The following is a 17592-nucleotide window of genomic DNA, read 5'->3' on the forward strand; positions in this document are numbered from 1 at the left end:
TTGTTCACCTTAAAAACCTGGATAAGTGGTCACTTTTTCAGCCCTGAGTATGTGGAGATTTCTGTCAGCCATAACAAGTCCCACCAATGGATTATGGCATATAGCCTGAGAGGGAAAACCCAGGGCAAGATTGTTTCTCAGGGTGATTTTTCTCTGTAAAACCAGCATATTTAAAAGGTTGCATGGATTAAATAAATTGATTTCCTCCCTTTTTTATATCAGTTACCAGTACAAAGCTGCACATTTTTCTTTCTCTTTCTTAAATTCTTCCAGATTCCTAGTTTAACCAACATGTCTTCAAGATGCAGCATTAAACATGTACATCTCCTGACCTTTCCTTGAACCTCCTGCTACTGGTTGCTCATTAAGCTTGACATCTAGTTCACTTGAACCTACTGTTCTGTACATCACTGTGGGTAGAAGTACCACTTAATAGCATAAAATGTGAAATTAAACATCTGCTGTTGGGCCTGCAGATGGGGTAGCGATTGTTTTGCCCTCGAGCAAGGCATTTGCTACGGACAGCTGCATTTGGAGGGCATGAGTAGCCAGTGCGGTTAATGAGTGATGTGTGTTAGATGGCGAGGAGGCTGCAGGGCTGCAGACTGAAAGACTCTCTTTAACTAGAGTGTGAGGAGACAGACCCACTTCATTAAACGACCTGTCTCGGTAAACACCGACTGCCTCCAGGACTGGCTGGAGTGACTGAGTGACTGAGTGTAGCCATCTGCATGCAGAGAGACACACATTCATCCACACAAACTTTCCCATCTCTCTCTCTCTCTCTCCCTATGGCTCTTATTTTATGAGTCTCCGTAAGACAAGGCAGCGATAGGAGAGGAGGGGGAGTGAGGTGCAAGTTTGATGCTATGAATAAAAACGCCATCACCTAAACATCACCGTCGGCACTAAGACTTTACAAGTGAACACTTAAGTCCATTCCTCACAGGGCGTGTAAAGCTCTCTGTGAACACATAGAGAATAAGACTGAAAGACAGAGAGAAACAAAAAGTCGGAGAAAGAACAGATTTTGTACACCTCCGGCTCAAATTCCTCGATTTAAACATGAAAACCATTGTTGAGCCCTCAGCTGTCAGCATGGCTGATACATAATATGTGTATGACCAGACTAGGGCCTGAGAATTACTGTATGTTTGACAGTGTGGAAATGTTACCATTGTTTATTGATCAAATTAGATATTCAGCTTTTCAGAGGATGTAGTTGCAGCAGTCATACGCAAGTAGACGTTAGTTAAACAAATGACTGGCAGTATGTTACACCAGGATGTATAGAGAGAGTCAGAGCTCCATGCTGCTGCTTTTGCTGCTGGTGGTGTTGAATTATGAATTTGTATTGATTGTTTATGCAGTGTTAATTGTTGTCAGTTTGCTACCTGCAACTTCTCCTGTATGATTGTGGTAGATGATTCTACCATATTTGATCAGGTCTCTTGTTGAGGGAAACATCTATTTGCTTGTTTCTGGTGAAAATTAAAAAGCTTTGTTTTGTTTAAAATTATGCCTATTCAGGGATTGCGGTCTTTAGTGGTCTAAGACGAATATCATATAACAGCATTGTCGCTGGTTCGATTCAGGCGGGGGACCTACATTGCATGTCCCCTTTCTTTATGCCACATTTCTTTTCATTGTAATAAAAGAAAAATAAAGAAATTATCTTTAGAAATATATATTTATTATTATGTTATATATTTTTCGAGACCATATTGTCTGTGTAGCTGTCCTCCATTTGTCCATCATTCACAAATCCAGACCTAAATCTTTAAATCAAGATGTCTGTAAGAGATTTGAATGGAAAAATCAACTTTCCCACGTCAAAACCCATGAAGAGACTCTTTGAAAACCACCACCTAACAAGCTTTCTGTCTGCATCCTAATGTTGTTAGCCATGAGGAAAATCAGCAGTCAACAGCCGAATTCCTCGAGTCTGAGACAAGCTGACTGTCTTCCCATCCTCATGGCCAGAGGGTACATCTGAGTCTGGGTCAGGTCTGATGGTCAGCACAGATTATCTGTTCGGAGTCTTTTCACATTTCTGATATGATCGACCTGGTGTGAAAAATCCTGAACATACTCTGAAGTTTCCAGGGAAAGTAAAGTAGAGAAGTAGAGGTTACGCAGAAGTGGGTCTGATTTTTGATTATTTTTCCGTTTGAGAAGTCCAGACAACACTGATGTTATAGAAATCAGCATGTAACTGCAATTATCATTACAAGATAAGTTTATGACTATGTCAGGGGTGACTGTATAAACCCAATTATCATCAGTATGTGATTTTCACTTGCTAGAATAATTTTATGATAAAAGGTTGAAATGTACTTCTGCTACATCTACATTTTATTGCACCTTATTCTTCTTTTCTGTGGATAAAACACAGATCTTTATTATTGAAGTTTATGGAAATGTCCCTCTGCCTGCCATGTCGGCTGATACTTGAGAGTAAATTCAGCTTTGTTGAACCACTTATCTGTGGATTATTTTGTGTAGTTCGACTGCATGATAGTGATAGCAGCACAAAGTGTGCTCTACTTCAGAAAACCAAATGGTGGGACAGAATGTTTTGTGTATTGCATTTTGGTCTATTGAGGCCAGATACCTTAAAAACCTTTCATATCATCAAACTCTGTCTATAGCTGCTAGAAATAACTGTATGTGCACTTTGACGGTTGAACTGCTCACAACTCCTAGATCTGCACGAGTAGGCATTGCTAGGCTCTGAAGGGTCACGAGCTAAAATGGTTTGGGAGGAGTCAAACTTAGAACTGAGAGACAATCTGCAACACAACAGTTTATCAGGCTTTATACTCTCAAGGCCCGGCCTTGTCCTTGTATAATCAGCAATTTAGTCATGGACTCACCTTGCATCTCAGCACGCTTTCTCACGCACGTATAAGACGTGAATCCTCTACAGGCTCTGTGATTCAGTCAGCTACAGTGCATCACAGAGGGAGTCTGCACACACACACTCACATAGATACAAACACACACTTTGGAGTTACTTGCCCACTTATATCCGCACTTAGATTAATGTGGATACTTTGCAGAACATAAATACAGCACACACACACACACACAATGTTTTTAGAGAGGTCACATACAAACAGCGTGCACTTCCAGAGTACACACTTAAACACACTTGAGATGTTGCGAAGCGGACAGTGGGTGGACAGAGGGGCTGGTAAAGGATGAGGTGCTGCAGCGGTGGTGGGAGGTCCATGCAGACAGCGGAGACTGATGAAGTCTCTCAGTGCGCTCAGTGGGATCCTCAGAACCTCCCAGTGTTTCACACTGCCATGTGTTCATATTTCTGTCGCTGCCTCTCTCTCTCTCTCTCTCTCTCTCTCTCTCTCAGCAGCTTCTGTCCAATCCTTTCCGAAATCTGATGTCTTTTTTCTTCTTTCCCCACACATACTTGAGACAGAGCTGTTGTTTTCTTGTCATTGAGAACAGCAAAAACATGTACACAAGGACTTTTTTAACTTCAGATGTAGCCCAGTGGATATATGGAGCTAAATATCTGGTCAGATATCTTACTTGTGGGAAAAATAGGATTTTCTCTGAATGTGCATGCTCACATGTTCCTACATATCTTCTTTTAAATTTAATGTACCTTACGTGATGGTGCCTCACAAATTATCTGTGACTACACTGTAGTCTGTAGATCTATAAACATTGATCTTTTCACCGTGTAAAGGAAGGCAGACGAGCACCCAACATACATTGAATAATTCACTATTACAGCTGCTGTATTTTCTTCACTGTGAAAGGCTCAAATTTGCTGCTGCAACATGGAAATCTTCCGTCATTCAATTGAGTCATGATTTACAGCATGGTCCCACAGCAGCAGTAGCAATAAGGACAAGAAGACAAAACATTGCAAACAAAGCAGATCAGCTGACCAGATTGGCATTTGGGGAAACGCCTCAATATAGTCAAAATGAGGAAGTACTCAGAGTCAGCAAAAACATGTTTGAGAAACACAGATATGCATCCTTTGTTGTGGTTTCACAGTGTGCTTCACTAGCACAAAGTGTACAGAAATGACATTCAAGAAAAGATAGAAACAGTTATTTAAAAGTGTTCACAGTACATGTTCATGTTAGGAAATGAAATTTTGCTCTGTATTTACATAAAGTTGAGAGACCTGCAAGAAAAGAACGGTCGATATTAACGCAGCAGCAGCTATGATATCCTAACTTCGATTTTCTATGGGTCAAGCTCCAAAATGTCTGATCCTACACTTCCCATAAAGCAGCTAGTTTGTGTCTTTCATTAGACGCTCTGTGCCTCCAGGATCAACAAAAAGGCAATCCAGGCATTCCCAAAAATAGCAACGTGGAAGGAATATATTAAAAAGCCTTTACTGTAATTGCTAAATGATTAAAAAAGCCAACATGTTTTGACCACTGTAGGTCTTCATCAGGGCTTTAAACAAACAACGCCTCGCCATGCCTGCAGTCTATAACACCAGCTTTCTGTTGGACATTTGTAGGGATTAGTCTTTCTCATGTCAAATCAGTGGAAGGCCTCTTTAAATTGCATCACCACTAATCATGGAATAACTAATCAACTTTGCATAGCCTAAATGAGGTTTTAGACAGATAAATTAAGCTCAGACACAATAATTAATCATGCATTTGCTCAGAAGCTGTGTGCATTCAAGCAAAGAGGCATAAAACACTGCAGCCCAGTAATCCACTGGGACAGGTTAATGTAAAAATCAATCATGCGCTCATATCCATCTAAAGATATGTATTGCACCTATTTGCAGCAGCGTAAACCTCCTCTCTCCTCCTACAGGTATGACTACGTGGAGGTTTACAACGGCGGGGACGAGCTTTCACCCATGTTGGGGAAGTTTTGCGGGAAGATTGCACCGTCGCCTATCATCTCCAGCGGCAGCCAGCTCCTCATCAAGTTCGTCTCTGACTATGAAACACACGGGGCGGGGTTCTCTGTTCGCTACGAGGTCTTCAAGACAGGTGTGTACTGGTCTGCTGTTTCATGATATAACCATTGTAACGTCCTTGTTGTAGCTGCTTGTATTGGACAGCAGCTTCAGCTAAAAGCCAATAGAGCCTGCTGTTTTCTACACACTCCGCTGAATGTGATAAATCGCCTGATGGAAAACAGCCGATTTAAATTCAATTGTAGTTTAGCCAGGTTTCCACAGGTTTGTTATGTAGCTTTTGGATCGATCTCATGGATCACCTCGCTATACACATAATGAAAAATAATCAGCAATGATTACATTTTACATATTTCCTCTGTGGCTTAAAGGGAAATCTGGTGCCATACAACCTGTTTTTATTCACTGAGTGTTGGCATCTTTCTTACGTATACGTAAAGGTAAGGTAAAAAGACATCTGAGATGGTCATACAGGTTGGAAACAAACAATCAAGGTTAGCCTAACTTACATGGAAGAGAAAATTAAGAAAAACTGTCAAATTGAATTACCACTGGGCCTTTTAACTATACCAGCGTCATAACATATCATAACTCAAGAAAAGGATGCTAGCCTGGACCGCGAGGTCAGCTCGAACAGCCGTACGTGGAGCTCGATGTTGGCTTCAGTTCAGTTAGGTTAACAAAGAGACAGAAACTAAAACTACTTCAGGGATGAGGTTGATCATTAATTCTCATCACGGTCTCAATAAAAGTTTTCTATGTACGTTCATCTGCAGCACACCACTCTCTAGCATCCATATCTCTTCTCTCCATTTCTTTCTCCTCTGCCCTCAGGCCAGCTCATATTAGCTAAAACCCTCCCTCACAAGCGTGACAGCCAATCAAAAATAACAAATGATAACCTGTATGACAATAGTCTTAATACATGTCTGGAGGGGATCTTTAACATAACTGTGCAATTAGGGATTACTGACTTTTTGGGCGCACTCACTGTCAGTTTTTTCTCAAATAAAGTGTTTTTAGATAATCTAGCTAATTGGCTCATTTATAACCCGTCTGATCATCTGACTGCTCGTTTCTTGCATCCTTGATTTTGTCCTGTTTCCAGATCCCAGTGTTATGATAAGCAATAGAAATGAGACAATAAGACCAAAGTTGTAAAATATAATAAAATCAAATCTGAATTATTCTTTAAATTACACACAACAAAAGCATTTTTTTTTATTGGATTGTTGGTCAAACAGTAACCAGCATCCTAAAATACCGTTTCAGAGAATATTAATATATGTCCACAGTCTTGTCCAAGGTTGTCCAAACAGCCTGAGGTTAACCCTCTGGTACACTGACCTCTGCTAGTCAAATGAACTCAAAGACCCAGAATTCCATTGGAGGGACAGTGAGTCCCAGCTGGGGCAGGATGCTAGCAGGATAGACCTACATAAACAGGGCCCGTCAAGGAAGGAACCTTGCTCCCATGTCCTACATTTGTATTTGCTCTTCCCCCTTGGGTCCACTTGAGTAGCTGCCAAACGGCGAGTCTCCTGTGACCACTTCAGTTTCCACCAACGGGGACTGGAGATAAATCAGATAAAGAGGGAACATGCGTTTACGTGAGATCTCTCATCTTCTCTTTTTTTTTTTTGTTTGCACCCCTGAGAGCAATCACCATTCACGGAATTACAGGGTCCAGAAATAACAATCCCCAGGTGGACTTCCGTTTGAAAAGAACTGTATTGTATTATGAAAAATGGATAGGCAGGTGCTTTTTTTGTACTTGAATGAGGAGTAAGGAAGTAATATGAGCAGAGTCGGGGGCCCTTTTCACAGCGGAGCTCCTCCAGGCTCTGCACTGCAGTCTGTTCTCTCAAAGCTACAAAGTACAGCCCTAATTCAGATACACCCTTTCAATTCTGCTTGTATCGACTTTAATTTCAGAGTGCAAAGTGGAGCTGTGACCGATGAATGACAGGATGTTATTAGAAAGTCAGTGTAATAAATCTTTAAAAGTAGGTCAGCAGAGCATTATCTCAGAAGGAACGTTGGTCCGGAACATTTTCCTGGTGGGATTTCGTACAGATATAGTTTCCATAATAGATGTGTGATGATTTCCATTTGAGCTTTGATCGCTGATGCATTGATTAAACTGGTGCTGCAGTCTGGGTCAGCATGCCAGTTACTTTCAGTAACTTTTTTATCTGTTTTTATGAAATAGACACCTGTGATGGTGATGAAAATTAAATAGAACAAGGATAAACCATCCATTTATGTAGGTAAATGGAATTTAAAGGGTCACTTTGTTCAGTTCCACTTCCTCTAGTGTTAATTAGCCAAAAATATATCTAAAAACCAAAATTAACTAGCTCCTTACATGATTTCGAAGTCTAAAAAGACTGTTTTAGGGTTTAAGTACATTTAAATTTTCAAAAGAGCAGTTTCACCACAAGGTCCATTTAATAGCTGTTGTGGAGCTTGGAGTCTTGTTTTTTACTTGATGGATAATTAACTTTGAACCTCCGCTTTAACTGTGCTGATGAGGATAATGTGATATAATCAAAAGCTCCACTACAGTTACTACACTGACCTTATGGTTTGACCTGAGATTTGATTTAGAAAATTCAAATCTGCTCTAACCTGACCACTGCTGTGACTATTTTCTATTTATGCAGTCAGTGGATGAATACAACAAGCCAGTTTGATTCTCTCATGTTGTCTGGTCTGCTGGTGTGAACCTGCAGGGTACGCACGAGGCACGGATGACACATCTGTGCGTCTCTGCGCATTGCTGCCGCTGCTGCTGTCCCTACTTGTGTTTGTCAGGGCAACAGTTTTCCTGTTGTTGTTGCTAAGAACGTCTGGCTTCTGTCTCCTCACTACCGGCTACTGTTCAGCTGCAGGAAGATGGGATCTGTGTGTGTGTGTGTGTGTGTGTTGTGTGTGTGAATGTGACTTGATCTACCTTTTTTATCTCTGTGTGTATCTTTTTGATGCAGTTTGTTTATCTTGTGTTACTATGTGCCTATATCTGTCTGTCTTTGTGATTCAGTATAGTCAGTGTAGATCTGGTTTTCTTTGTTTGATGTGTGTATGTGTGTGTGTGTGTTTGTGTGTGTGTGTGTGTGTGTGTAATGTGTGCGTGCAGCAGACAGGTGCACGGGACCCCAGGCTCATTTAGCTAATGGGCTGTTTGTCCTTGGAGGCAACAGGGGTGACCTGCAGATGAGATGGATGCTCTGGCATAGAAGAGGGGCTTGGAAAACTAGGACAGCATGTGTGTGGGGGAGTGTGTGTGTGTGTTGGCCTCAATATGGGTCCTCTACCCTCTAACAAGTTAAAAACAGCACTTGTACTCACTCAGGTAATCCCCCTGCCATGTCGCTGCCTTCTTCCTCACCACATTTAAAATCCATTACAGTCAGAACAGCATATTGAAACTCGCTGCTAAATGGAGCCGCTGCTCTGGTTACAAACAGGCTTTATACTCTATTGAGACCTCCCTCTTTGTCTCTGTGGTACTAAATCACTCTCTCTGTTTTTGTTCTTTGATCTCAGAACAGTTGTTTGCATCTAATAGTGCATCAAATAGTAAGCCTTGAAGTGTGAAAATACTCAATTTTAGATATCAGACGTTTTTTATATATGATTTTTAAGCAATTCTGCACACATATAACCTCAAAACACTTCATTTATGATCAAAGTAAAGTGATGGTGAGGTTTTAAGAAACCCACAGGCCTACAGGATTCAAATACATCCCAAAAAAGAAGAATTAAAAAGTGACCAATGATGAAACAAAAAGCAATCAGACAAATAGCGAAAAAGTTAAAATTATACATAATACATATAATTGACACATATTTTACATAATGCATGTATAATGAACTGGCTCTAAACATAATGAATCTTAATTAGGATGTTTGTCTACTACTCTGACTCCCAGTTCACTGTTTTCTTGTATGAATAAAGTGTGTATTGTAGTTATTTTACCATGCACTGGAATATTACCAAGTGCTGATATAACATGGAAATGGAACAACATTATGTGACTTTGTCTGGCACCAAAAAATATACAATACACAATATTAATCTCAGTTTCCTGTTGAAATTCTTTTTCTGACACTCATGAAGCTACTTTATAGGTTCAGGGTTTCCACCGGAAACACGACAGCATTGGTTGTTTGGTTCAGACGCTAAAAAAATGACTCAATTTTTTGTTTCTTGTACAATAAATGACTGTCCTCCCTTAGTACCAAAGGCAGAAGAAGCATGTTGTTTAACCAGTGCGGGAGAAGTCCCGGGTGGACAGTTGGTCAGGCAAAGTGTTTTGAAGTTGTTCCTCTTCCTACCAACCGCCAACAACGGTTTCTTGTAAGCATGACCAGTCATAGCTGTCATTGGTAACGTTATATCCTCTGTATTTCTGGGAATTGAGCGAATATAATTAACCAGAGGAGTTTCGGATTTAAAGATTTTGTTTAAGGGTTAATCTGGTTTTAGAGTCAATATCATTACATGTATCTATTTTTAAGCAAGACAAGTATATTCGATTAGAATTGAAGGCTATTCAGAGTTCTTTGAAGCTGCTTTCGCGCGGGGTTAGGGGGAGCAGGGAGAGAAAGTTTACAGAAAATATAACATGACAAGTTAAATCATTAAATATATTGAGAATTATATGAGTCTACAAACCTTTCTGTCTCTATATCTGTCGTTCTCTTTACCTCTCCTCCCTTTTGTCTGACTTTCTCTTCCTTGTCTGTCATTACGCTGCAAAAACCACAAAACACCACCACAAAAAGCCGTAACCCTCCTACAGATGACAAGCTCTGTTTGACCTTAAAGATAGTGCTCAGCAAAAGTGGGTAAATCTCTGTCTAATGAGCGCTGGGCTGTAAAGCTCCTGCACATCCGCCTCTCATAACCATAACCGTAACTCCACCCTCTGCTGACCACAGAATACATATCATTTATAAATGATAGCCGAGTGAGCTTTCCTCAGCGTCCTGGAACTATATTTGCCCCAACTCTCTCGTTTTATTGCAGGTTTTCAAACCAGAAACACATGTCTCAGCGGTTTAGTCGACGGCGGTGTGGGGGGGGGAAGGGGTGAGCCACGGTTGATTGAAGGGTCGTTGATAAAAAGATGAAAGAGAGGAAGAAAGATGGATGGACAAAGAATGAGCCAATGAGAGATGAGAGCAATGTACCGTACTGTTTAAGGGAAGTACGCGCTCGTGTTAGTGACATAACACAATATGCTTGAACACACAATGTATGCAACCTCTGAACAACAAACAATATCAAAATATGTAAACACTGTTACATATGGCAACAGTGTTGGGTTTTTGGCTCACTTTGGTCTTTTTGAGACATTTTAACTGAGAGAATGTGACCTTTTTGGCTTCATTGGCAGCCTTGTTACAGATAAAATGAAAATTTGGAGGACAGTTCAGCCACAGGCCAGGGAACAGATTGTCTGTTTTAGGCCTGGATTCAGGATTTCATAACGTTTTTGACCTTTTTTGTTGATTTTTTTTCCCTTGTTTGAATGATGCTGCCTCTGAATGCGTTCTAGTTTGTTTCATCTTTTGTTGATACAGCGGTTTGTAGGAAGTCAGAAATATATTCCATTTCTTAGATGTGTACTCGCTCGTCTTCGGATCAAAAGGCACTTTGTTGCTCTCGTCCACAGCACTCTGAAAAGAATCAGCTGGTGATGGGCTCCGAGCCGACAGTGGCCCATGAGGTTCAACTCTTGCATTAATGCATGATAGCAACAAAAAAATATGTGTGTTATTAGTTCTTTAATTCAAGGCATTATATGAACTTTCAAGGATATTTTTACCCTGAAATCACATTCATTTCTGACCTTGACAGATATGCAGCAGCACAGATTTCTCTCAAAGCAAAGATCTACTCAACCCATCTGCACATTTAACACACACACATGCACACACACACACACGGTGGAAAGAGTGCCAGCTGAGCAGGATCGAAGCTTGCCTCATCCCTTCCACATCGTTCATCATGTCGCCCTTTTAATGACACCACCTGTGTCAACAAGGCAAGGGGTCCACTGGAGTGTGTGTCTCTGTGTGTGTGGATTCGTGTTTACGAGCATGCTCAGATAACATGCAGGTCACATCTGACCTGGCAACATAAGAACCCCAAATACACACACACACACACACCTACACACACACACACACTACACAAATGCCTCCCAGAGATGATTGACCCTCGTCCGGTCTTCCTCCCACAGAGATCAGTCACCGTCTTTGCAACCCCGTGTCACTTTATGACAAGAGAGGTGTGAACTGGCAGCCGCCGGTTGACTGATGCGAACCGACGGCGAGATTTTTCATGAGCGGTATCGACACTGTGGATTTGACTGTGGAGGAAACAGCTTGTGTACAAAAAAACAACAATGGCATAACAGCTGCCGCGTTCGCCGCTGCTCTGTTTGTACTTTTTATCAGGAGACATTCATGTCACCTGTTGTTACTGCGTAGTGGATTTTTCAGAAGGCTTTATGTCATTAGCCTACAGTCTATAGGAGCATGTGATGCTTATGAGGAATTATATGAGCATGGGCGCTGTGAATAGGGGTGCTGGGGGGGCAGCAGCACCCTCTAAAATCTGACATAACCAGTACATAAAAATGTTTAAACTTATAATGACACAGAAATGTACATGTGAAAACTGGTATTTATGGCAGGAAAGAAGTATTGTCTTGTTTTTTAGTGTTTTATCCACTAAAAAATTTTTTAAAATTGTGTAAAATAACTATTAAATAGGCTCTAAATTATCCTGGCCATTCATATTAATGCAAAAACCATGAATATCATACATTTAGTATTTGGTATGACGTCATTACATAGATAGATTTTCTCAACTCTGATTATGGGGTGTGTTGAATGAACACAAAGGCTGTTCCATGTTGTATAGAAGAGATGGATCACACTTCCTTGAAGTGTCTTTCAACAGCCACCACCATCTGCAACTGCAGTTGTAGTGAAATGAAGCTTTACAGGGTCTCTCTCTCTTGCATAATGCTCCCTGTGCCTGTTATCATGAGCAGTCCAAGTCCAGTCCAACATCGTCTCAGCAGTACCTTGGCACATACATGCGTCAACAAACTCTCCTCCTGTGTTGCATGGAAATAAATAGAAACGTTGCTCTAAAACAGTGGTTTTCAAACTGTGGTCCGTTAAACCAGCGGGGGTCTCTGAGAGGGCCGTAGGGCGTCCACTGCAGCAAGGGGAAATACATTAGTTCACATACACAATACACCTGGTCACATCGCGAATGCACTGAAAATAAGAGCAAAGAATATGTGTACCTTCTGAGGAAAACTCCAGAGCCAAGCTGGCAGAAACAAAGCCCCATCAAAATTAAAGTCTTTACCCACTCAACAAAGGATTTTACAGGAATTTACAATGCCTTGTTCATAATCCAGCACAACAGCATCACGCAGTGACTGCACAAAAATGGTGAGATGAATATAAAAAAAGGAGATAGGTAAACACAACACAGCTGACGATTTTATCACTTGAAGGTGTTACGTGCAAAGGCATGAATGAAAGTGTGAGAAGTGAAACATCATCGTTGAATAACAGCAGACAATATTTGCGGGGATTTTCTTTTGTGTAAGTAAACAAGTAAAGCTCATATAGGATTTTAAATAGATTCTTATAGGATAGATTATAAATGTTGTAGTAGGAAAAAATACCAATCAAAGAGCTACAAGAACAAATCAAAGCAAGAGAGCCTCATTAAAATACCTTAGAGAAAAAATTGGTCTTATGGATGATAAAGGAGCATCGACGAGCACAGAACGGCGCTGATATTTGACTTCTCTCTGAATACAAATTATGCGGTCGTGGTTGAATGATTATGTAGGGTAGCGTGTGTGTGCATTTGGATGTGTCTAATGAGCTAATAGGGTTGTATTTGTCTGTCTATGAGCGTATCTGTGTGTTGTTGTTGTTGTTGTTGTTGTTTGTCGACCATGATCAGTCTCCGTAAACAGCCTCTCAGTGTCTGGGACCGTCAATACCTCCCCACCCCCAGTCACAACACAGACACAGACGGCTCCGGCAGGGGAGGGGGCCAGTTGGTCTGATTGGATGGAGATGACATGAGTTTTGTCAGTAAAACAAAGCTTATGTTTGAATCTGTTACTGCGTCTTAAAGATTGAATCGGGCTCATTTCACTTTTTTCCAAATCTGGCAATTTGGTCACTTTATCTGGAACCGGTGGTGGTTTTTCTTATTTCGTGTTACTGTCATGTGATATTGTCATTAATAAAAAGGGATTTTCTTCTCTCTTACTGAGAGATTGTTTGGTGAATCCCCCCATTGTTCGGGAGTAAAATCTAGTTTTAAGACTCAGTTAAAGTAAATCTTTGTTCCAGTGAAGTCACAGCTGTAAAAGTGTTTCCAGCTGCCAAAGTTTTAGACAACCAGAAAGGTCAAAAACAGAAGAAACTGCATTTCCAAAATGTCTGTGCTTATTTTTGCAGCAGGAAAAACAAAAAAGGTCAAAAATATAAGATACATAATAGTAAACAGTATTAGCTGGCACTTGCAGTTGAAATGTTTGCTGGAAATACCTTTTTTTTATTGTTGTACCAGTAAAAGAGCGCAAGTGATATTTAAAGTGATGTGTGAACACCTTGTGACCCCCGACCCCTGAGGGTTCACACCTCTGTCCGAGCGAGAATTAGTCACTCCGTCCAAACAAGTCTTGACACTTTAATCACTATCTTCTCTCCTTGCAGGTCCAGAATGTTCCAGGAACTTTACGGCTCCCAGAGGCGTCATCAAGACGCCGGGCTTCCCCGAGAAGTACCCCAACAACCTGGACTGCACCTTCATGATATTCGCCCCCAAGATGACTGAGATCGTGGTGGAGTTTGACAGCTTTGACATGGAGCCTGACACCACGCCGCCGCCGGGCGCCCTCTGCCGATACGACTGGCTGGAGATCTGGGACGGCTTCCCCGCAGGTGAGGAGAGGGTTTGGCTCAGGCTGGGTAAAGAAAATATTTCTAGTGAAGCATTAAAGGAAATTTTGATCATGGGAAACCCATTTCCTCAACTGACTACACTGAAAAAAACACAAAAACATACTTTTTCGGCTGCAAAATTTCAATTTCTAGTATATGTTTTTTGCACTTTCAATGCCTTTTTTTGCTCAAGACCCTGTCTAAGAAACAGATTCTTATGGCAGAGGTGAAACAACACAAAACCAGGTGAAAACACGCTATAAAAAAGTGCAAAAGGGGTGTTCAGCTTCTGACTCAAACACATTCTTATAGCTGAAGAAATACAAAATAAGCTATAAAATGTATGCACTGCCAAGATAGAGCAGTGAGATAAAAAAAGGGAGAATGTCAGACAGAAAAAAAAATGAAGGTGAAGGAATGCTTGAATTGCTTCGCCACAGGTGGAGGATAAGAACGGGGAAAATGCGATGCAGATGCAGAGGATAAATATGCGGAGCTGTGAAGCAGCAGAGAGAAGGATGAGAAGGGCTGGGGACGGCTTCCCCCTGCAGATGTTGACAGAAAACAGACAGAGATGCAGACAGAGACATGTGGAGGTGAAGGGGAGGAGGAGGGAGGAGAACAAAGGATGGATGGCTTCCCTGCAGGTGGAACCGGTTCAGATTGAGCGATGGAGGGAAAAGGAGAAAGCAGAGGCGAAAAATAGATTGATAAAGACACAAGGAAGATGTGGGCTGAAGGAGGGGAGTTAGGGAAAGAGGGGAGGGAGGTGTGTTTTCACTTGTTTTATATTTGGGAGACAACTTTTTCTGCATATTTCAGCAACAGCGGGATAAATCCGTAAACAGGTTGCAGTTTGTTCTTTCGAGGACATTTTATCACTTCATTTAAGAGCCCGGCGTCTTCGTAATTCTTGTTTTTATTGGCACATTTTCTCATTTACAAAAGGATTTACAGGCTGTTTAAGGAATTTGGCACAGGAGGATAATACTGTATCTCTTTGTCCTGATTGGCTGGATATACAAGGGGCCCACTCTGTTCACATTAAGCTCTGATTTGTTGAGTTCGTCACTGACTCTGGAAGTCAATTTAAAGGGGATAGAGGGGATTTTTACTCTTGACAGCACATGTTTCTGTCACATTTGTACATCTCAGAGTTTGAAAAAAATAGGTTCTCTTAGACCTTTAACTAAATATAAAAATAGTTTAAAAGGTTTCTGAAAATACAGGAATGGCTTTAAAGGACCAGTGTGTAGGATTCAGTGGCATCTAGCGGTGAAGTTGCAGATTGGAACCAATGAATATTGCTCGCTTTCCACGCCTGTAAGAGAAACTATAGTGGTAGCAAAACTCACAACGGCCCCTTTTAAATCTCTTAAACTTGAAGCCCAAACTAAAATACATCAAATACTAAAGACAGTCTCTTGCTACTCATTGGTTACTTGTTGAAGTTTAACAGGCGATCCACACTGTCTCCCAGAAGATTATTTATTTTTCAGCAGTTTCCACCTTGAGCTTGAGAAAAAAACACACATATTGACCTTCCAAGATCTCAGCACTCACTGGTTACACATTTTGGGAATTATGTTTACTTGCTGTCTTGCGAAGACTTAGATGATAAGATCAATACCACCTTTTCCGGACGATAAATATTAAGCCAGCAACCAGTTAGCTTAGAGGGAAACAGCTATCCAGGCTCTGTCCATAGGTTAAAGAAAAATCAACTATTAGCGCCTTTAAAGCTCACTAGAGTCCCTAAAATGTCAAACTATTCCTTTAACATGCAGAAGCTTACAGTAGCTAATAGTCATTCATTTCTCAGCTGTAACTCAGTTAATTTCAGTCTTTTACTTCAAACTCATCCTCCTGTGCACACACAGAGGCTGGATGTACTGAAAGAGCCTCCTTCACAGCTTGCTCATTGTTCCCTCACCAGCCACATTCAGGGAATCAGCTCTCATGAACATGAATGACGGAGACGCATCCTGCTCTACCCTCTGTTCACACTCCGTCCCCTTGTTTGGACAGCGTTTCTCAGCTTCCATTGTTGTCTAATTAGCCGTACAGTGTGCAGATAATGGTGAGAGCTACATACCTTGGACAGGCCTGAGCACGCTGCCAGGATGCCCACAATACTCGCTGCTGTGCCCAAAGCTTTGCCTGATTATTGCCAGGGAGGAGACTGGCATGGGAGCACGAGGGACACAAAGACTGGCACAGGTATACAGACAGTGACATACACTTTAAAGCCGTGCCAGCATACATAACACGCCAGGGCTTTTCCTTTCAAATGATCTGTGTGTGTGTGTGTGTGTCTGTGCATTCAGGTGTGTGTGTGTGTGTGTGTGTGTGTGCATTCAGGTGTGTGTGTGTGTGTGTGTGTGTGTGTGTGTGTATGTGTGTGTGTGTGATGCTATACAGCCCTGTATTCCTGTGTTTGCTGAGTGAACATGTGTGTCAGTGCAGATAACAAAGCATCTCTGCAGCAGGGTGAAGACCAGGATGTAGTTTTTCATCCCATCAAACGCATTCGCAATGTTAACACGAACTCCAAACATTCCCATCATGCACTGTTGGGTTTTTTTGTTTTTGTGTTTGAGAGCTTTTCTTCCAAAGGAAATGATACTGGTGGGATTTAATCAGACAAACAAGCATGTAGGGCTTATTATGTTTGTATTTATTCTTTAGAAAATAATCTAATAATTTTATGGTATCATTTTAATTTAATTAGAATTCATTTTTTACAGATTTGCTCTAAAAAAATCATAACATGGAAAACAATGAGCCTTACAAATGTCCTAAATGGAGATTTTTTTACTCCTTCAGAACATCTTTCAGGGCATTCTTATCACAAGGTTTGTGTTTTTGTTTTTTTATGCCGTAAGGAACAGATAGAGTTTGCTTATGGTGAAGGTTACGAGATAGGGCTTAAAGCTCTGGAAACACCAAGTCAGTGGACCTAGTAATAAGATTTTTTTTTGTCAAAAAGCTGTTTTCAAGGTTGATAAAGAACTTGCAGAAAGCTACTGTTTGTTTATGATGTTGAAATGCTGGAATTGAATCTTCTTCTGCTTGCTGTTTACTTCAGATATGGCCATTTCTTAAATAAATGTAAATGCAGCCATTTTGCTTGAAGGATTTTTCCATTTTATAGCTGATTGCATCGACAGCAGAGACAGCCTCACCATTTCACACTACCTCAGATAAGGCTGTAATAGTTCAACCTGTAATCCGTCACAGATTATTGACTACCTGCTTTAAACTGTAACTGATAAACATAATCCACCAGATTAACAAAGCTCAGCATTCCAATGCGATTGCCTTGTGTTGTTTTTTGGGGGGGTTATTTTGCCTCCAAGCTGAAGGAAAAGTATAATTTCTGTAACATTTATGACTTCATTCTGGTCTGAACGTTCCCCCCTCGGGTCCTCAAGAGGCTGCAGATACAGTATCTCTACGAAACAGGAGGCTCCACAAACCTGGCATTGTTTCTCACAGATAAGAACAGGATGAAATGGCCAGCAAACTGTGGGCAGCCAGCGACGTCAGCACTCACAGTGTTAAAGACATGAGACAGTCTGTCGCTGTGTGCTGCATGTAAGGGAAGATGTTAGCCCCAGTTTGTGCCTCTCATGTTACATTTGGAGCTCAGAATCTCTTTT

At 41.1% G+C, this 17592-nt stretch overlaps 1 protein-coding gene across 1 annotated transcript in view; it reads left to right on the plus strand.

Moving 5' to 3' along the window:
• The window catches only part of LOC118334221 (neuropilin-1a-like), a 76762-nt gene that overhangs the window by 18363 nt on the left and 40807 nt on the right, over positions 1-17592 (plus strand). The window contains exons 3-4 of the mRNA XM_035670058.1: positions 4819-5000; positions 13703-13930. Coding sequence (XP_035525951.1) covers positions 4819-5000; positions 13703-13930 — 410 coding nt within the window. The remainder of the gene's footprint in view (positions 1-4818; positions 5001-13702; positions 13931-17592) is intronic.

Source organism: Morone saxatilis, unplaced genomic scaffold (genome assembly GCF_004916995.1).
Source record: "Morone saxatilis isolate NCDOM2014 unplaced genomic scaffold, NCSU_SB_2.0 Contig23, whole genome shotgun sequence".
In the NCBI taxonomy this organism is placed as follows: Eukaryota; Metazoa; Chordata; class Actinopteri; family Moronidae; genus Morone; species Morone saxatilis.